Raw genomic sequence first — 18,814 nt, forward strand, 5'->3', positions numbered from 1 at the left:
CTACATTACAGTGCCTCTGCAATTAGAATTGTCCTCATTGTAACCCTTCCTTGGTTTTCTGTTCCAAATATAACAGTAACAGCTTTCACGTGTTCAGCGCTTACAGTATGCTAGGCACTGTGTTAACCGCTTTACGGATCATTATATCCTCTTATCAACCGTAATAAAGTATTGTTCTACCCCATTTGGACAAGAGGAAAACCAAGGCTCAGAAAGGATAGATGAAAGAAAAAAATCGCTCGTTGCCCTACGCCCTACAAGTGGTGAAAATGTGAATTGCAGATTCCTGATTGTGTTTTTTCTACCTTCTGAACCAACCACTTCACCTTCCCTCTGTAGGACAGGTGTGGGGCTTGCCTGGGTGAAATGAGAGCCAGAAAAGCAATGTCTGCAGACTTGAACAGATTGTCTGAGAACCTTTCACAACTTTTTAGCATCATGGGCCTTCTCATTTCTTCATTTCTGATCATGTATACGTTTTCATAATTCTTAAGTTTAACAACATTTCTTTCTATCACCCTGAAATCCTTTGCTCCCTTATCCTTTTGTCATTTGATTTGGTAAGAAAGCCAACTCCGGATGAATTCATCTGTTCCATTTCTCTTGGCCTGTGTCCAAATAGCCAAGCACAGTTGGAGAAAATACCCAATGATACAGCCTGTGCTCTGAAAATTCATGAACACTAGCATTAAGTGGAACTTAACAAACTTCTGTTTGCTAGCTCAGTATTCCTCTCTTTACATTGACCAGAGGAAATAGAAATCTCAACAACGGTTGATGTCAGTCTTTGTTTTATAGGGAAATCATATCAACTCTGGGAGATTGCTACTCAGCCTCCATCCCTTCCAGAATCTATAGATAGATTCTTTAGCTTTTTCACATCCTTTACATATTTAAAAAAAAATTGTTCAAATAGTCCCTCAATAGCTGAACATAGTTGGATGAATGGATACATAAAGATGAAATTTTGATTTCCCAGACTCTGTTGCAATCAGACTTCCAACTACAAATGGGTTTTGCCAGTTGTTAAAGATTTGGAAAGTGAGAGTTGAGGCAGTAGCCATTGTGATTTAGCTGGTCTCTTTCCTTTTTTCCTTTTCTTTTTATTGTTTTGTTTGTTGGGTTTTAGCCACACCCAGATGTGCTCAGGGCTTACTCTTATCTCTGCACTCAGATCACTTTTGATGGGACTAGCGACCATATGGAACACAGGTCTGCCGGGGATGGGACACAGGTCCGCCATGTGCAAGGTATGCCCTACCTGCTGTACTATCACTCTGGCCCCTGATGTTAAGCAGGTTTCTTCTAGCATGCAAGATCATGCAACTGTGGGAGTGTAAAGCTGGTCTCCCACTTCACGAGTGTTCCAAAGCATATGTGAGACGGTGTCTGCCATACTCAGCTTTCTGGTACATGAGAATCAACTCCTGTTCCAACTTCAGGATACCTGCTATAGTGATAAGATCTTTAATGAAATAATCTCAGAGGTGAACTCTTGATTTCTCATCTTTTTGGTTGTAGCAGGACGTATTCTTATTGTTGAGTTAAATAGTGTATGAAAACTATTTCATACTAAGAGCTGAGTCTACCTGCAATTTGTTTAGAGTCCCCTGCTCATCATTTTATAAACCTGTAATTCTCTGTAGTCTGCCCTTTTCTGCTTAAACTTAGCCTAGGTTCTTGTGGTGACTGGATTTCTCAAATACACACTTGAGGCCAGAGTGCTAATTCAGTGGGTAGGTCACTTGCCTTGCACATGGCTGAACCAGACTCAATCTCTGGCACCCCATATAGTCCCCCAAACTCCATCAAGAGTGATGCCTGAGCACAGAGCTGGGAGTAAGCCCTGAGCACACCAGGTTTGGCTCCAAAACAAAAAAGAAGGGAAGTGCACATTTCAGAAAGTTCAAGTTCAAATCTACACCTACATCTTCTAACACCCCAGTTGGTATATTGAACTCCAACAGTGGCCTTCATTAAATGAAGCTGAGATGCCAGAAACTCTATCTTCAAAATAATACAGAAGGAAGCCAAAGAGAGGGACTACTTTATGGCTGGGGTAGGGATGGAAGCAAATATACACGTGCCTCAAAAAACAACAACAAAGTTTTAAAATTTTAAAATAAAGAGGGGTCACCGAATCACCACCCACGAACGGTCTCTCTGGCTCCTGGTCAAGGTGCTAAACACCTATGATCCCAGAGACTCAGGAACAAATCTCGGAACCCAGCAGGTTTTGGCAGAAATCCCTCCAGATTTAATTGTTAAAATTCCAAAATTTTGAAATCACGTGGCTACTACTGCAGCCACGCAACATCATATGTTATTCATAACCAGCAATAGAAAACAAATTGTCTACTGTTGCCTTTTTGGTATATTTGAGTGTTGGGGTAAAATTCTAAATAATAATGGTGGGTCAGGTGTCAAAATATTGAATGTAATCAAAGTAGAGAGAGAGTAATGTGGAAATCATCTGCCCCACAGGTAGGGAGAGGGTGTAGGATGGAGGCATACTGTGGTTTTTGGTGATGGAGAATGGGCACTGGTGAAGGTACAGGTGTTTCATTGTATGACCAAGACTTAAACCCAAAAGCTTTGTAGCTGCTCTCACAGCGATTCAATAAATAAAATGATAAAAAATGAAAAAAATAGTAAGGTGGAGTACATGCCCAATTCAATCAGCCTAATCAGTGGCTGAACAAATAGCAGTACTCCTACATAAAAAATAAATAAATAAAATAAAGAGGGATCAGAGAGATAATACAGCAGCTTGGATATTTGCCTTGCATATGGCTGACCTGAGTTTGATCCCCTGCACGCTATATTGTCCCCTGAGCCCTGCCAGAAGTGATTCCTGAGTGCAGAGCCTAGAGTAAGCCCAGAGCATCACAGGTATGGCCTAAAAATATAAACAAACATATAAATAAGTGAATACTTATAGATTTGTTGAGAAGTTGTAGATAGTCCAGAGAGTTCCTGGACACTCTGTGTGCTGTTTCTCTGATGGTTACTATCTTACATAACCAGGGATCACTGGTCCACATAGGAAATCAATGTTGGTACATGTATCTAACATCACCTGACTGTATTTGATGTCACCAATCTTTTTGCTTTTGTCCTCTGTTCTGTTGCAGAATCCCACCCAAGGTCCCCACTGCCTTGGGTCCTCATGGCTCCTTAGTGTCCTCTGCTCTCCACCGGTTTCCTCCCTCCCCTCATGATTCCTCATCTTGGCAGTCTGGGAATATTGGGTAGGTATTTTGAATAAGTTTCTCAGTTTTGGATTCTTTCTTTTTTTTCTTTCTTCCTTTTTCTCTATACCTCTTTTTCTTTCTTTTTTGCTTTTGGGCCACATCTGGTGATGCTCAGGGGTAAGACATGGAAGGCAAGTGTCCTCCCCGCTATGCTATCTGTTCATCCCTCCCTTCCTTCCTTCCTTTCTTTCTTTCTTTCTTTCTTTCTTTCTTTCTTTCTTTTTGTAACCCAATGGTGCTCAGGCTTACTCCTTGTTCTGCACTTAGGGATTACTCATAGTGTGGTTCATGGGACCATATGTGGTGCCAAGTTCGAACCTTGATCTGCCACATGTAAAGCAAATGCCCTACCTATTCTAGTGTTTTTTTAAATGATACACCAAGGTTATGGGTTCAGAGGAAAGTGACTAGAGGCATAAAGCTGCATTCTCATCAGAAGTATCAAGGCATATGAGCAAATGTGCCCAGTCTTCCTTTATAAAAAGCTAAAGAGACAGTACAGCAGGGCAGGTGCTTGCCACTTTGGTACCCTGGCTCAATCCCCAGCACTGCATGTGATCCCCTGAGTACCACCAGGAGTGATTCCTGTGTACAGAGCCAGAAATAAGGCCTGAGCACAGCTGGGTGTGGCCCCAGAACCACACTAAAACAACAACAACAAAAAGAACACATTGTCTAGTCTAGCTCAGTTAATTTTGATATCTGGGCTAACACGGCAACATTGTGTACTAGGATTTTGTTTGATTGTGTATAATGTATCAGTTTTTGATTGTTTCAGTAACAAAGGCCCAGATCTAGAGACTTACAGGACACAAACTATTTAGTCAGTCAATTCCCGCAAGGGTCCCACTGGGCTAGAGTTCAGCCACAGCAGAAAGGTTCAATTTCCTGCACTACACAGGGTCTAAGGGGAAACAAGCCTTGCCTTATCCAGCCCAGTTTTTATGATTATTATTAATAATAGTAATTATTATTATTACTGTTTTGGGGCCACACTCAGAGTGGTTCAGGGATTACTCCTGGTTCTGTGCTCAAGGGTCATTGCTGGTGGTGCTTAGGGGGGCCACATGAGGTGCTGGGGATTGAACCAGGGTCAGCTATATGCAAGGCAAACACCCTACCCGCTGTACTATTACTCCAGCCCTGTCCCATTTGATTGAAGCCACCTGCATTCACTGACACACGAATTCCACCCTTCTCAAAGCCAGTAACAGGATGAGTCTCACTTCAGCCATGAAGGCACTATGAAAAGACAAAAAAGGGCCAGGCATGACCCAGTGGCTGACTGTGCCCATCTGGCATGAAGGACGCCATGATTTCAAGCCCTATGAGTGCCAACCACATGTGCTGACTTCATCCTGGCAGCTCTGCCTGTCTGAAGCCTTCAGCCTCCCAACAGAGCAAGCGTGTGAATGTGTGTGTGTGTGTGTGTGTGTGTGTGTGTGTGTGTGTGTGTGTGTGCCCACAGCCACGCCTGACCAGCCTTGCAGCAGAATGTGCTGGAGCCCCACCACTCAGGGTGTGCAAGCTGCTGGTGACGGCAGAAGCCCCAGGAACAACAAAGGGAAGCCACGAGAGAAAAAAATACCAACGAGGAGACAACTGTCTGCGAGCCAATCAGCAGGTCCTCATAAAACCCAGTCGGAAAGAACTAGTGGGGCTGGGAGATAATGGCTGAGGTCTGGGAAACGGAGCTGGGGATAAGAAGGTTCAAGGCCTGTTCCAAGGCAGGAAGCAGCTGGAGGTGGAAGGTTGGCCTCGCCGTGCCCCTACAACAATCCTGTTGACATCAGGCGTCTTGATCAAAGCAAGGCCCCCAGCTGCCCGGGGCCAGTTCCTGTGGCTGCTGGTGGAATTCTCTCAGCAGATCCATCCGGATCCGGTAAGTAGAAAAGGTCGGATCCTTGGGTGGGGACCTAGTTACATCCTGAAGAGGCTGCCGAGAACCTCTCCCCACCACCAGAGTTAGGCCAGGCGCCGAGACCGCAGCATGGTCCCCTCAGAAGATCCCAGGGACAGGAGAACCGACCCCAAAGTCACTGATCCTGAGACAGAGCTGGCCAGCGGTCCAGGTGAGTGGTCACAGAGGGAAATGACCCTGCAGAAAGGGCACTGGAGAGGAGCTGGGGGAGGAGTGTAAGGGCACACATGGTCCTCTAGGGCTGCCAGGGCTCTCCAGCACCCGGTGGGCTGCAGACATACTCCACTGTCCCCTGGGGCTGCCAGGGTTCTCCAACACTCGGTGGACTGCAGACATACTCCACTGTTCACACGAGTTGGCATCTAAGCCTGTCTCTGGGCAACAGCAGGTCATGGAGAGAATGGGCCAACCGGAGCGATAGGGCAGGGCACAGGGTACAGCGGGTAGGGCACTTGCCTTGCATGTCGCTGATGCGGGTTCGATCCCCAGCATTTTATATGATCCCCTGAGCACTGCCAGGAGTCATCCCTGAGCATCGCAGTTTGTGACCCCCAAACAGCCACAAAGCAAGCAAACAAACAACAACAAAACCAAAGAGAATGGATCTGTTCATTACTTGGTCCCTAGAAAAGTTCCTTGCCGAAGAGCCCAGATATTCTCACACAAGCCTATTCTGGCCATTGCTTCCTTGATCCACCCTTGTCTTCCCTGTGCTCCAGGCTGGGTGTCATATATGTCACACCCAGAGTCAGATAGTGCAGACATCCCCGGGGCAGATGGCACTCGGCCCAGAGGCTGTGGGGCTATGAGGTTCAGGGGTGGCGGGACCACCACCATTAAAGCAAGCTGAACCTCACACACCTTACCCAGGGAGGTGGCTGAGATTTTCCTCACTGTGAGCAGTGTGGTGTGGGAACCAGTGACACAAACGTCTGCACTCACACAAGATGCCCCCAGAGGGGCTGGAGAGATAGTATAGAGGGTAGATAGTACGGATAGATAGTACAGCATGCCTTGCACTCTGCTGACCCAGATTCTAGCCCCAGCATCCCGTATGGTCCCCTGGGCCCCATCAGGAATGATCCCTGAGCGCAGGGCCAGAGGTAAGCTCTGGTCACAGCTGGGTGTGGCCCAAAAGCAAAAGCAAAAGCAAAAACCAAGATGACCACAGATTCCTGGATTTAAACAAGGGTCTCGGGGTTGGAGAGACAGTACCGCAGGTAGGGGGCTTGCTTTGCACTTGGCCAACCCCTGTTTCATTGTTTGAGTTGGTTTTGTTTGTTTTCGATTTTGAGGCCATATCCAGCAGTACTCAGGGATTACTCCTGGCTCTGCACTCAGGAATCAGTCTTGGCAGTGCTAGGGGGACCATTTGGGATTCTGAGGATCAGACCTGGGTTGGCTGCATGCAAAGCAAGTGCTTTACCCTCTATACTCTTGCTCCAGCCCCAACCAGCCCCAGTTTGATCCTCAGTACTTCACAGGATCCCCTGAGTACCACCAGGAATGATCCCTGAGCCCAGAGGCATAGGTAATTCCTGAGCACTGCTGGATCCAGAAACCAAATACATAAATAAAGATTCATTGGTGCCAAGCACGTAGGAGATGCTCTAAAAATAATGCTGTTACATTTGAAGAATAAAAAGAGAAACAAACATGGTATTGGACACAGCGGGGAGGAGATGCTTTCTGTATTGAAGGGGAAACTAGAAATGACTTTACGAAGCCCACCCTCAGTTGCTCTTTCCTCAGCATTACTGAAAATACCCCTCAGCAATGCTCCCTCTTCCTTCTGCCCCTTTCCCTGCCCTACTGAATCATCCCTGACATTACTTCTCCACCTTCAAAGAAAAAACACAGGCCTTTGGGTTGTTTCCAGATCTTGGCTATTTATGAAGTGTTGGAATTATGTACCTGGGAACCCTCATGAACAGTATTATAAATCATAGACCTCAATCAACAAAAAGTTTTTTTTGAATCAACAGTTGCTGGAGTAATAGTACAGCAGGTTACCTTGTACATGGCCGACCTGGGTTCTATTCCCAGCACCCTATATGGTCCTTGGGCCCTGCCAGGAGTGATTCCTAAGCACTGAGCCGGGAGAAAGCTCTGAGCACTGTCGGGTGTGGCCCCCAAGTAAAAATCAAAGAGAGAGAGAGAGAGAGAGAGAGAGAGAGAGAGAGAAACAGCGCCAGTCACATTCTCTCTCCAGAAAGAGCCCTGCTTTGTTTCCAAGTTCTTCCCAAGCTGTCCGCCCCCCGCTTCCCGCTATCGTTTCAAAGCCGTCAGACTCAGGCTGCAAACAGCCACCCCTTCCCAGCGCCTGACAGCCTACCCTGTCATCAGCACTTGCCCTGGAGGCTCTGTCCCTGGTTTCTTTTTTTTGGGGGGGGGGGTCACACCTGGTGATGCACAGGGGTTACTCCTGGCGGTGTTTGGGGGACCATATGGGATGCTGGGAATCAAACCTGGGTCAGCCGCATGCAAGGCAAACGCCCTACCCTCTGTGCTATCACTCCAGCCCCTCTGTCCCTGGTTTCACGTGGTGCTCTGCCAGTGTCGCCAGCTCCTCCTCCCACATTAGGGCCATTTCTTATGTTTCTCCCAGAGTTCTTCATATTGGAAAGCCTCCAGGGTTGAGTCCTTGAACTTCTCTCTCTGTAGACTCATTCCCTGTGTGTGAGTGGAGAGAGTGTGTGTGTGTGGGGGGGGGGGGGGGGGCAGGGGTTAGGGTACACTATTGGCCTTAAAGACCTTCTCTATCCCAAGACTCCAGGCTTTTTGTTTGATAGCTTTGGTTTTTGTTCTGTTTGGGGACCACTCAGAAATGCTCAGGGCTTACTTTCAGCTCTGCACTCAGGGATCACTCTCAGCAGAGGGCTTTGGGGACTCTATGAGATTCCCGGGACGGAACTCACGTGCAAGGCGAGCACCCTTCTCTCTGTGCTATCACTCCGGCCCCCAGGCAGTCCCTGGAGGAGTGAAAGAACACGTGAACATGCAATGCTTAATCAAAACACACCCTTCGTTCCTAGCACCAACCTTTGGTCTTTTCCTTCCTTCTAGATGGAAAGCTGGCCGGCCATCAGAAGACCCTCCCCTCAGCCCACCTAACATTCCTCATGGACTGTACTCCCGGGAAACAGCTTTCCCTGCCAGTCCCACCGCTGCGTCCCCAAGCTCCCTGCCGCCCCCTGGGCCCAGTCACTCCTCCCATGAAAACCTACCTAGTGTTCTGTGGGGGCAACCAGCCCTATCACACTCAGGAGGTCGGAGCGGGTATGGGCCACTTCACCCAGGCCAGGGAGACCACGGGGCCTTGCAAGGCGACGGAGGCCCCAGCTTCTGCTCCAGTCAGCCCCCTCTGCACCCAGGAGGTCCCGGAAGCCAAGAAGAGCCCCGTGAAGGCAATGCCTGTGAGATATTCATCCTCGGGGGCAGCCAAGGGCTTGCTCAAAGGGCTTCTCAACTCCTGTGTCTGTGGCAGGGGGATGGCTGACAGAACGGAAGATGCGGCTGGCCAGCCAGTGTCTAAGGCCCCAGGGCCACACTTCCAGGAACCCAGTTCCTCGTCCCCAGCCCCGCAGAAGTCTCCTGTGCCTAAGCATTAGCTGCAGCAAAGGACGTTCACGGAGGTCACGCACACTTAGGGATCTTATTTCCTCCTTCCTTTCGTCTTTCTTTTGTCCTTCAGCGGAAACAGGATTGGGGACTTGTGTTGAAAAGAGACTCTTTGATTCCTACAACCCTCTTCTCTACAAGTATATTTATTTTTAGATTATTTTTATAAGGGCTGTGCTGGGAGAGGGGAGCAGCATTCCAGGGATGGGATCCAGCCTTGCCCACACTAGGCTCTGCCATCCGAGCTGTCCCCCCAACCCTCTGTTCATGCATTCCTACCACATGTCCTGATGGTGCACCTTCCTATGAGAGGCCTGCAAAGCACGGGAGACAGCACGGCGTTCTTGGAGCTTCTGTTTTGGGGGTGGGAGAAGCGTTAAACAAATAACCAAGCAAATAAAGATGATCTTTAAGAGCATTGCGTGTTGTGGCAGAATCCGGATGGCGCTGAGATGCAAAGCAAGTGGGGCAAAGGGTTTTCCCCAGGAAGTTGGGAGAGGCCTTCTTGATGGGTAACAGTGAACTGATGATCGGAAAGGTAGGAGCTGGCAGTGTGGAAATCCATCCCCCGGAACCTCCTGGCCAGCATCTTCCCTAGAGCAGGGATGCAATTGTCCAGTACAGCCGAGAGGCACTGCACGGGCATCTTGGCTCCTGGGCAAGCAGGGAGGTCCCAGAATGTCACGAACCCAGGTGGGAAAACTCAAGGGACCCTGCCATGGAGATGGGCAATGGGGGGATCCGACTTCTTAAGAGGGGCACACAGGTGCTGAAAAAGGAAAAGGAGTGTCCTATTAGAACAAACCAAAGCAAAAACAGAGCATTTATTGGAGCCGGAGAGATAGTACATCAGGTAAGGCACTTGCCTGGCACATCGTCAACCTGAGTTTGATACCCAACATCACATGTTGTACCCCCAAACTCTGCCAGGGAAGATCCCTGAGCACAGAGCCAGGAGTAAACTTTGAACACTGCTGGGTGTGGCTCAAAAACCAAACAAACAAAAATAAACTGCAGCCTGGTAGGAGAGGCAAGAGAGGAAGTGACTATTGCCTTTTAAAAATATATATTGTTTAGCTTCTTTATACATTTTTTTTTTGTTTTGGAGGCCACACCAGTGATTTTGGGATCTACTCCCAATCCTGAGCTCAGAGGTCACTTCCAGTAGTGCTGGGAATCAAACAAGGATTGGCCATGTGCAAGACAAATGCTTAACCTCTGTGTTATCTCTCTTCCCTGGCCTAGTTTCTTATAAGGGAAACAGTAAGGACACACAGGATCATGGTGGCTGTAGGAGAGGATGTCCAGCTCATTCTAGGGGGGAAGAGATCCGGGAGGGCTTCCTGAAGGAAGGGCCCTCTAAACTAAGATCTGAGGGACCAGAGCAATAGGACAGTGGGTAGGGCGTCTGCCCTGTGTAAAGCACACCAGAGTTTGATTCCTGAGATCTCACAGAGTCCCCCGAGCATCACCAAGAGTAATTCCTGTGTGCTGTGCCAGGGTAAGGCATTGCTGGGCGTGGCTCAAATGCCAAAATTTTAAAAAATAAATAAACTAAGATCTGACTGGTAAGTCACTTAAAGTGTAAGGGGGCAGGGTGGAAGAACAGGAAAAAAGGACTAGAGTTATTTATTCGTTCAGTTTAGCTGGAGTATTTATTCACTAACCAAGTATTTCCTGTGCGCCAGGCTGTGGGCTAGACCCTGGGGGGGGGGGGGGGCAGCAGTGATAAGACAGACAAGGTCAGGGGCTGGAGCTGATAGCACAGCGGGTAGGGCATTTGCCTTGCACGTGGCTCACCCATGTTCAATTCCCAGCATCCCTCCAAGCACTGACCGAAGTAATTCCTGAGTGCAGAGCCAGGAGTAACCCCTGTGCATCACTGGGTGTGACCAAAAAAAAAAAAAAAACCCAGACAGACAAGGCCAGACCCTGAATGAGATCACCTAGCTAGGGATGACAGCCACAAAATCGCCAGAAATGAGGTGCCAACCACGTCAGGGGAAGCTTTGAGAAGGTCTTCAGAATTATTTTCGGAAATGGAGACTATTGAGAACGGTGAGCAGAGAGTGAATATGGCCAGATTGACCTTTAGGAGGAATCCCTGGGCTGCAGAGATGGCTCAGGGGACTGAGCACACGCACGGAGTACATGGGGGGTGGGTGCGGGGGGCAGGCCTCCAACCCTGCACCGTGTCATCCACCATGCACCACCAGGCATCACCCCTGAGCACTGCTGACTGGGAGCCTCTCAAAAACCACAAATGAAAAAAGGGATTCCTGGGGCTGGAGTGATAGCACAGTGGGTAGGGTATTTGTCTTGCATGTGACCGACCTGGGTTCGATCCCCAGCATCCCATATGGTCCCCTGAGTACCACCAGGAGTAATTCCTGAGTGAAGAGCCAGGAGTAACCCCAGTGCATCACCGGGTGTGATCCAAAAAGCAAAAAAAAAAAAAGGGGGGGGATTCCTCTTGGAGCTCAGTGGCAAAATGATGCATGGGACTGAGAGAGTCCCAGCACCTTCTCCACATCCCTGAGAGTCAGCCAGTGTCATCTCTGAGCTGTTGGACAAAGCAGACGGCATCCAACACGGTGACATGATAACAAAGGGAGGGGGAGGGAAGGGGAGAGGAGAAACCCTCCAGCTTTTCTCAGGCCAGGCTCACAGTCAGTGTCCTCCACTGTGGCCACAAGAGGTCTGGGTGGACCCCAATGAAGTCGCCAACACCAACTCTGGAAACTGATCAAAGGCGGGCTGCTAACCCAGAAGTCCATGACTGGGCTTGATGCTGAAAGACACCAGGGCCCACCAGGAGGGTCACCTCTGAGCAAGGTCACACTCCAGGCCCAGAGGGAATGAGGAGGAGGAGGAGGAGGAGGAGGGAGAGGAAGAAGATGAGGAAGGAGGAGGGAGGAGGAGGAAGAGGAGGAAGAGGGAGTAGGAGGAGGAAGGAAGAGGAAGGAGGAGGAAGGAGGAGGAGGAGGGAGGAGGAAGAGGAGGAAGAGGGAGTAGGAGGAGGAAGGAGGAGGGAGGAGGAAGAGGAGAAAGAGGGAGGAGGGAGAAGGAGGAGGAGGGAGGAGGAAGAGGAGGAGGAGGGAGGAGGAGGAGGAGTGTTTATTAACAAAAAATAAAATAAAATAAAATACGAAGGGCCTCGCGCGGTGGCTTTCTCTCTCTCTGCCACCAGTGGAGTTGCGTATCTCCAGGATACTCAACTATAAGTTGAAAGCATGATCATGGACAAATGCTGTCATGATCCAAAAGTAACGATGAGATTAGGACTCTGCTAGGAATAGGAAAGACGAGTCTGGCCTGAGCACTGTAGAGCAATTCTATAAGCTTAATATATCTCTTACTATGTCCATACAAAACGGACATTGCTTTGACGTAAACTATTCAAAAGACATAAGGAGAGGAGAAAGGCAATTATTTCATTCATACATACAAAATCATAGATTTCTGAGGAATCTGACCTTACAAGTTAATAGAGTTTGATTAGGGGGGAAAAGGTGATACACCGGTTGGGGAAGAGAGCATAGAGAGGAGTTACAGATAAGCACAGAGGAATGGGAGTGATTTGGGAGCACTGTGATGGGTGTAACCCGATAAACCTAAGCTCCCTGTGGCAAGGAAAAAAGGACAAACCAATGTTATCCTACAGAGGAGAGGAGACTCTGGCCTGGCCGCTCAGAAGCTCGCGGACACACTGCTACATGTCTCACGGCCTGAACCCACCAGGGAAGGGGACGTGTTCAAACTCAGGCAATGCACCTACCAGCTACAGGCCAACCAGGCTCACGAGAAGCTCCTGGCTGAGCAGGCTGAGGCCCACAGGTCTGAGACCAAGGTAGCACCTCGGTGCCAGGACAAATGCTCCAGGCCAAGAAGGAGGAAATCAGCGCCTCTCTGTCCAAGGAGAAGAGAAAAAACACATGATCTTTCTCTTATTCTGTACCGAGTGACTTTCACAGCCACTGATCAGTCATTGAGCAAGACTGCTAGAAAAAGAGAAGATGCCCGCTGCTCTGTGGTTAGACAGGCAAGCCAAGGAGCGCAGCCGTCGCCGGGAAGGCTGGTCTAGTGCCCAGCACTGAGCATGGCTGGAGTCCACCACCTCCCTTGCGGGGGAGTTTGAGGTGGAAAGGGTGAAGCTGGTGATGGCACATCCAACTTTGCACCAGCAGGTGTCGCCCTGTGACCAGGCTGAGGGCCAGTGCTCTGGTCTTCATGAAGAGGCCAGAACCTCTGTGTGTGTGTGTGTGTGTGTGTGTGTGTGTGTGTGTGTGTGTGTGTGTGTGTAGGAGCTCAGGGGGTCAGTGGTTTATGTTTTCAGAACTCAAATTCTTTTTTAAAATCAAATGATTTTTTTTTTGTGGGGTGATCGCACCCATCTGTGCTTAGGACTTATTTCCCGGCTCAGGAATGGCTCCTGGCAGTGCTCAGGGGGACCCTCTGGGGTGCCAGGGAGCAAACCCTGGGTTGGCTGCATGCAAGGCAAGCGCCCTACCCACTGCCCTATCACTCCAGCCCCAAGGGAAGAAGCTTGACCTCAGAGATTTATCTACAGGCTACATGTCAGATCAACGGAGTAGCCATTGAGGGGGGGAAAAAAGAAACACAGAACCAGGCTTCACTGAGCCAGACAGCAAAGGTGTGAACGTGTCCAGGATGCCAGCCATGCCAAACTGGGCACTGAGCATGTCCTGCCTTCAAGTGCCGGGGACATCTGGCTGCGAAGGCTGGAGGGAGAATACAGGGGAAGCGCTTGTCCGCTTGCTCACCTTGCATGTGGCTGGCCCTGGTTCAATTCCTGGTACCACCTGGAGTCCAACTCTCCAGCACAGAGCTCTGGAGGCTGTCCAAATTTTTAAAAATATTTTTGGGACATCTCCCCACCCCCCAAAAAAATAAGAAGTATGGACATAAGGAAGAAAAGAAGGAGGGAGAAAAGTAGGGGCAGCATGGTATACACGGTGCTTTCTCTCTGGCTCACTGGGGCTAGGCCAGCAGGCCTGCTGTGGGCACTGCAGTTTAGTGCCCACAAGTCCTCGCCCCCAAGGCCTCAGAGACTGCCTGTGGGGCGTTCACAGAAGCTGCTGGCCACCAGCTGCCCAGCTGTGCTAACTGTATATAACCCCGCCTACCCAGACACTGCCCCCTCCTTGATCCTGCCTCCCGAGCGAGACTTGGTTTCAGGCTCAGGACAAACCTCCACAACTTGTATTAAAAAAAAAAAAAGTATGAGACTAATATTCAAGGCCAGGGAAAATAGGCCAGGAAGACCGGTCAATGGCTGGAAGCTTAGCATAGGTGTGTGGGGGGCAAAGGGCAGTTAGGGTAGTGAATAGTTAGAAATGACAATAATACAAGAATAGTTTAAAATGATCACTCTGGGAGCTGGAGTGATAGTACAGCAGGCAGGGCTTTTGCCTTGCATGCAGCCGACCAGGGTTCGATCCCCAGCATCTCAAATGGTTCCTTGAGCACTGCCAGAAGTAATTCCTGAGTGCAGAGCGAGGAGTAACCCCTGGGCATTGCTGGGTGTGACCCAAAATTTTAAAAAAAAGAAGATCACTCTGGACAAGAACTGAGTGTTGAAAGTAGGTAAAGGGATATACATGATGATCTTTCAGTATCTGGGTTGCAAACTATAATGCCTAAAAGGAAAGAGAGAGAGAGAGAGAAAGAGAGAAAGAGAGAGACAGAGACAGAGAGAGACAGAGAGAAAGACAGAGAGAGAGAGAGAGAGAGAGAGAGAGAAACAGAGAGAGAGACAGAGGCAGAGGCAGAGGCAGTAGAGAGAAACAGACACAGAAGAAAAAAGTGCCTGCCCCAGAGGCAGAAGGGGGTGAAGGCAGGAGGGAAACTGGGGACTTTGGTGGCGGGAAATATACACTGGTGAAGGGACGACTGAAACACCCAATCATGAACAACGTTATAACTGCATCTCACTGTGATTCAAAAAATATAAAAAAATAAAAAAGATGACCTCGGGGCTGGAGTGATAGCACAGCGGGTAGGGTGTTTGCCTTGCACGCGGCCTGACCCGGGTTCAATTCCCAGCATCCCATATGGTCCCCTGAGCACTGCCAGGAGTAATTCCTGAGTGCATGAACCAGGAGTAACCCCTGTGCATCGCTGGGTGTGACCCAAAAAGAAAAAAAAAAAAGATGACCTCAGTTCAAAAGAATAAAAACAAAAACACGGCAGTTTCGAGCTCAGCTCAAGTCTAATATTTGCTGTGCTTATCCCCAAACACGATGCCTCTCTTCCTCATTGCCCGGTGAGGGAGGGGCTTGGTTCCTGAGCAGAGACCCCCAGAGGCTCCATCATCCACCCCCATGCCCAGGGCCCTCCCAGCTCTTCGGAGAGCTCAGGAAATGAGCTCCCTCCCCACTGGTGATTTTTGGTGGTGGAGACCCCAGGTACAGGGCAGCTCCCACCCAAGTGTGGTCTGAGGGGGCAAAAGGCAGTGTGTGGGGGACCCAATGGGGGACCAAATACAAAGGAAATGGCAATAGCTGAGCCCTACTGGCATTTTCAGGGCATGACCTCCAGAAACTGCGGTCAGCTCCATGTGTGGCCCTTTCTGTGCACTGGATCACAACACTAGAAATTGGATCCTCGAAGCCCCGATTTACAGGTGGAGCAACTGAGGCAGGCACAGAAAGGTTAAGCGACTTACTTAAGATGACACAGCTTAGACCAAAAGAGTCAAGATTCAAACCCAGACAATCTGATTGCAGGGTCTGACAGAACACCATTGTGATTTATTTTTCACTTTTTTTTAATTTTCTTTTTTTTACTTTTTTAAATTTATTTTTTGTTTTTGGGGTCAACACCGTGTAGTGCTCAGGGGCAACTGCAAGCTCCAAGCTCAGCTGGTATTTGGGGACCATGTGATGCTGGAGATCACACCCGGGTCTCCTGCATACAAAGCATGAGGTCAGCCCCTTGAGCCATCTCTGGGCATCGCCCCCTTCTGTCAAATGACCCTTTGTTGAAACATTTTCTGTGCATCCAAGGCCGGTCATTCCCCTGCACCACTGTGGATGTCACTGATGAAGTCACAAGGCTGGTGGTCATCAGCATAGTAGCCCACTGACTAGGCAGTTGCCAGGATCTCCTTTGGGGGAGGGTGGGCCACACCTAATTGTGTTCAGGACTTACTCCTAGCTCTGTGCTCAAGGATCACTCCTGGCAGAGCTCAAGGGGCCGCGACTCCTCATATGTGCCCCCCTCCCCCATCATTGGTGCTGGAGACTGAACCCAGGGTTGGCTGTGTGCAAGGCAAGTGCCTTAACCCTGTGCTATCACCCAGGCCCACCTAGGATCTCTTAATGGTCTCAGAAACTTCTTTCAGTTAAGATCTACTCTGAGTGGCATCTCCACCTTCCTTACAGTGTTTCTGCTTCATTCAGTCCCTGGGCGGGTCGTTGGGGGCTTTGGAGATGGGCTCTGCCTCCTTCTGGGTCTGTTCATTCTGGAAGGTCAGTTTCACTCTTGTTCTCAGACTCTTCCAATGTCATCGCCAACCCTTTTGGAGACAGCCCATCCTGGGAGCTCCAAGTCCTCACCCGTGCTCCTTAAGCATGTGATTTCGATCATGTCAGGCTTGAACAGGCTTGAACAGGTAGCATGGAAGAGGCAGGAGCTCTTGCATTTATCTTCTTGAATAAATGCAGATTCAGAATGATCGAAGAATTTGCACCTGAGCTGAAAGCACCCTCCAGTCTAGACTGAAGAGAGTTTGCATTTTTTTTAAAGGTGCAACAGAGAGGTAGTACAGAGGTCCAGGTGCTAGCCTTGCATGCAGCTGACCCTGTTCAATCCCCAGCACCCCCTATGGCCTCCTGAGTGCAATTAGGAGTGATCCCTGAGCAGTCAGAATAAGCCCCCCAAAACAAAACAAACACCAAATGAACAAATACAAAACAATAACCAAATCCATCAGGGCCGAGAGATAGCTCTGTGGGTTGAGCACAGGCCCTGTGTGTAAGAGGCCTGAGTTTGCTCCCTGGCATTGCCTGGTCCCTGACCAAGAGTAGTGCCCTAACCACTGTGCCCCTGATCAATCCTGGGCATGAATTCCCCTAAAATCTTTCTAAAATATTTATAGAAGTCCCTTTCTGAGTGGTTTCCATGGCTTCAGTTGCCCTTATCAACCATGCTCCAAAAATACTGGTCTGACTATTCTATTTTATTACTTTTTTTTTGTTTTTTGTTTGTTTGTTTGTTTTTTTTGGAGCCACATCTGGCAGTGCTCAGGGGTTACCTCTGGGATACTGGATACCCTGTTTAGCAGGGTGCAAGGCAAACAACCTACCTGCTGGACTATCATGCCTATTTTATTACTGACTATTATAGTTCACCTCTTACTGTGCCTGATCTATAAATGAAACCAGGCCATGGGTGTGTGTATAGGGGTGGCACCTATGGTTTCGGGCATCCCTGGGGATTCTGGAATGTATCCCTGCAGGTGAGGTGGGCAATTACTGTTCCAGGCTTGGGAGCAAGAGGCAGAATAGGAAATCTCTGTATAGATCTGGGGTCCGAGGCAGACTGGGGAGTGGATGAGGAGGGAAGGAGGGAGACAGTGTGGGAAATAGGGGATCCTTCTGAGCCAGCTGGGGTGCGGTCAGAGGCAGTGGGGTAGGTCTGGCAGATAACCCTGCTCCGGGGTCCTGGGGGCTGAGGTCTTCATCTCATCTTGTGACCTTGAGCAAGGCCCTGCTCTGCTTTGAGCATGGGTCTCCCCAACATGCCATGAAGAGTTTGGAGGCACTCCTCAGGGGTAGCACAGATCAATCAAGTGGGTGGGATCTAGAGTCCCTGGCCATTAGGCATGTACTATCTTCATCCATCCACAATTAACTTTCTTTTATTGATGCATTCATTTTCGGTTTGGGGGCCACATCTGGCAGTGCTCAGGGATCACCCCTGGTGAGGGTCAGGAGACCACAGAGGTGCCAGGAATTTAACCCAGATTGGCTGCACGCAAGGGAAGCTCCTTACCCACTGAACTGTCATTCTGGCCCCCAAACCCTTCATTTTCCTTGTTGTTGTTGCTTTTGGGACTACAGTGCTCAGAGCTTACTCCTGGCTCTGTGCTCAGGGATCACTCCTGGTTGGGCTTGGGGGACCAGATGGGGTGCCAGGGATCAACTCGGGTCAGTTGAGTGCAAGGCAAGCGCCTTCACTTTCTTTTAGAGGCAAAGTGGGCTTGGCTTTTAGGCTCTGCCTGTGACTCTGAGCTGGGGACTCTGGGGATCTTTCGAGAGTGGGTGCTCCTCCACCTCGGGTTCAGCTGGGAGGCTGCAGACTTCATCAGGAAGGGTTTCTTGTTCTTGTTTTTTTTGGGGGGGGGAAGGGGCCACACCTGGAGGTAGGTACTCAGGAGTTACTCCCGTCTCTGTGTTCAGGGAGCTCTCCTGCCAGGACTTGGGGGAACAAATGGGGTGCCACGAATTGAATTCGGGCCACATGCAAGGCAAGTGCTCTCCCTACTGGCTATACTCTTGCTCTGACATCCAATTTACTTGTTTTTTTTTTCCCCCCCAAACAATTTTTATGGGGTCTGGGGCCTTTCCCAGACATGCTCAGGACTATTCCTGGCTCTGTGCTCAGTAGTGACCCCTGGTGGTGCTTAGGGGACCATACGCAGTGCCTGGATTGAACTGAAGTCAGCCAGGGGCGGAAGGCAGACACCTTGACCCTGTGCTATCTTTCTGCCCCGCCCCCTAGAGAAAACAAAATAAAGTTTTCATTTTTTAATTTTTATTAAAAACACCGTGACTTACAAAATCGTTCATTATACAGTTGTTTCAGGCATTTAGGGTCCCAACACCACCAGTATGACCTTCCCTCCACCAAGGTTCCCATTTTCTCTCCCATCCCCAATCTCCCCCTTTAGGCACATAACAAATTTACTTTATGTTACTTGTTCCGACGAAACTTTAAGACATGGAAAATAGAACGATCAGAAACTAAATCAGTAAGAGCGAATTTGTGATTG

The 18,814-nt window shown here is 49.3% G+C and overlaps 1 protein-coding gene across 1 annotated transcript; it reads left to right on the top strand.

The window, feature by feature from the left end:
- The first annotated feature begins 5,199 nt into the window (after positions 1-5,199).
- On the top strand, positions 5,200-9,157 carry SRARP (steroid receptor associated and regulated protein). The gene is made up of 2 exons (XM_056123684.1): positions 5,200-5,326; positions 8,242-9,157. The coding sequence occupies exons 1-2, from the start codon at positions 5,245-5,247 to the stop codon at positions 8,784-8,786; spliced, it is 627 nt and encodes a 208-aa protein (XP_055979659.1). The 5' UTR covers positions 5,200-5,244; the 3' UTR covers positions 8,787-9,157.
- The last annotated feature ends 9,657 nt before the right edge of the window (positions 9,158-18,814 follow it).

Source organism: Sorex fumeus, unplaced genomic scaffold, assembly GCF_029834395.1.
Source record: "Sorex fumeus unplaced genomic scaffold, SorFum_2.1 ptg000047l, whole genome shotgun sequence".
In the NCBI taxonomy this organism is placed as follows: Eukaryota; Metazoa; Chordata; class Mammalia; order Eulipotyphla; family Soricidae; genus Sorex; species Sorex fumeus.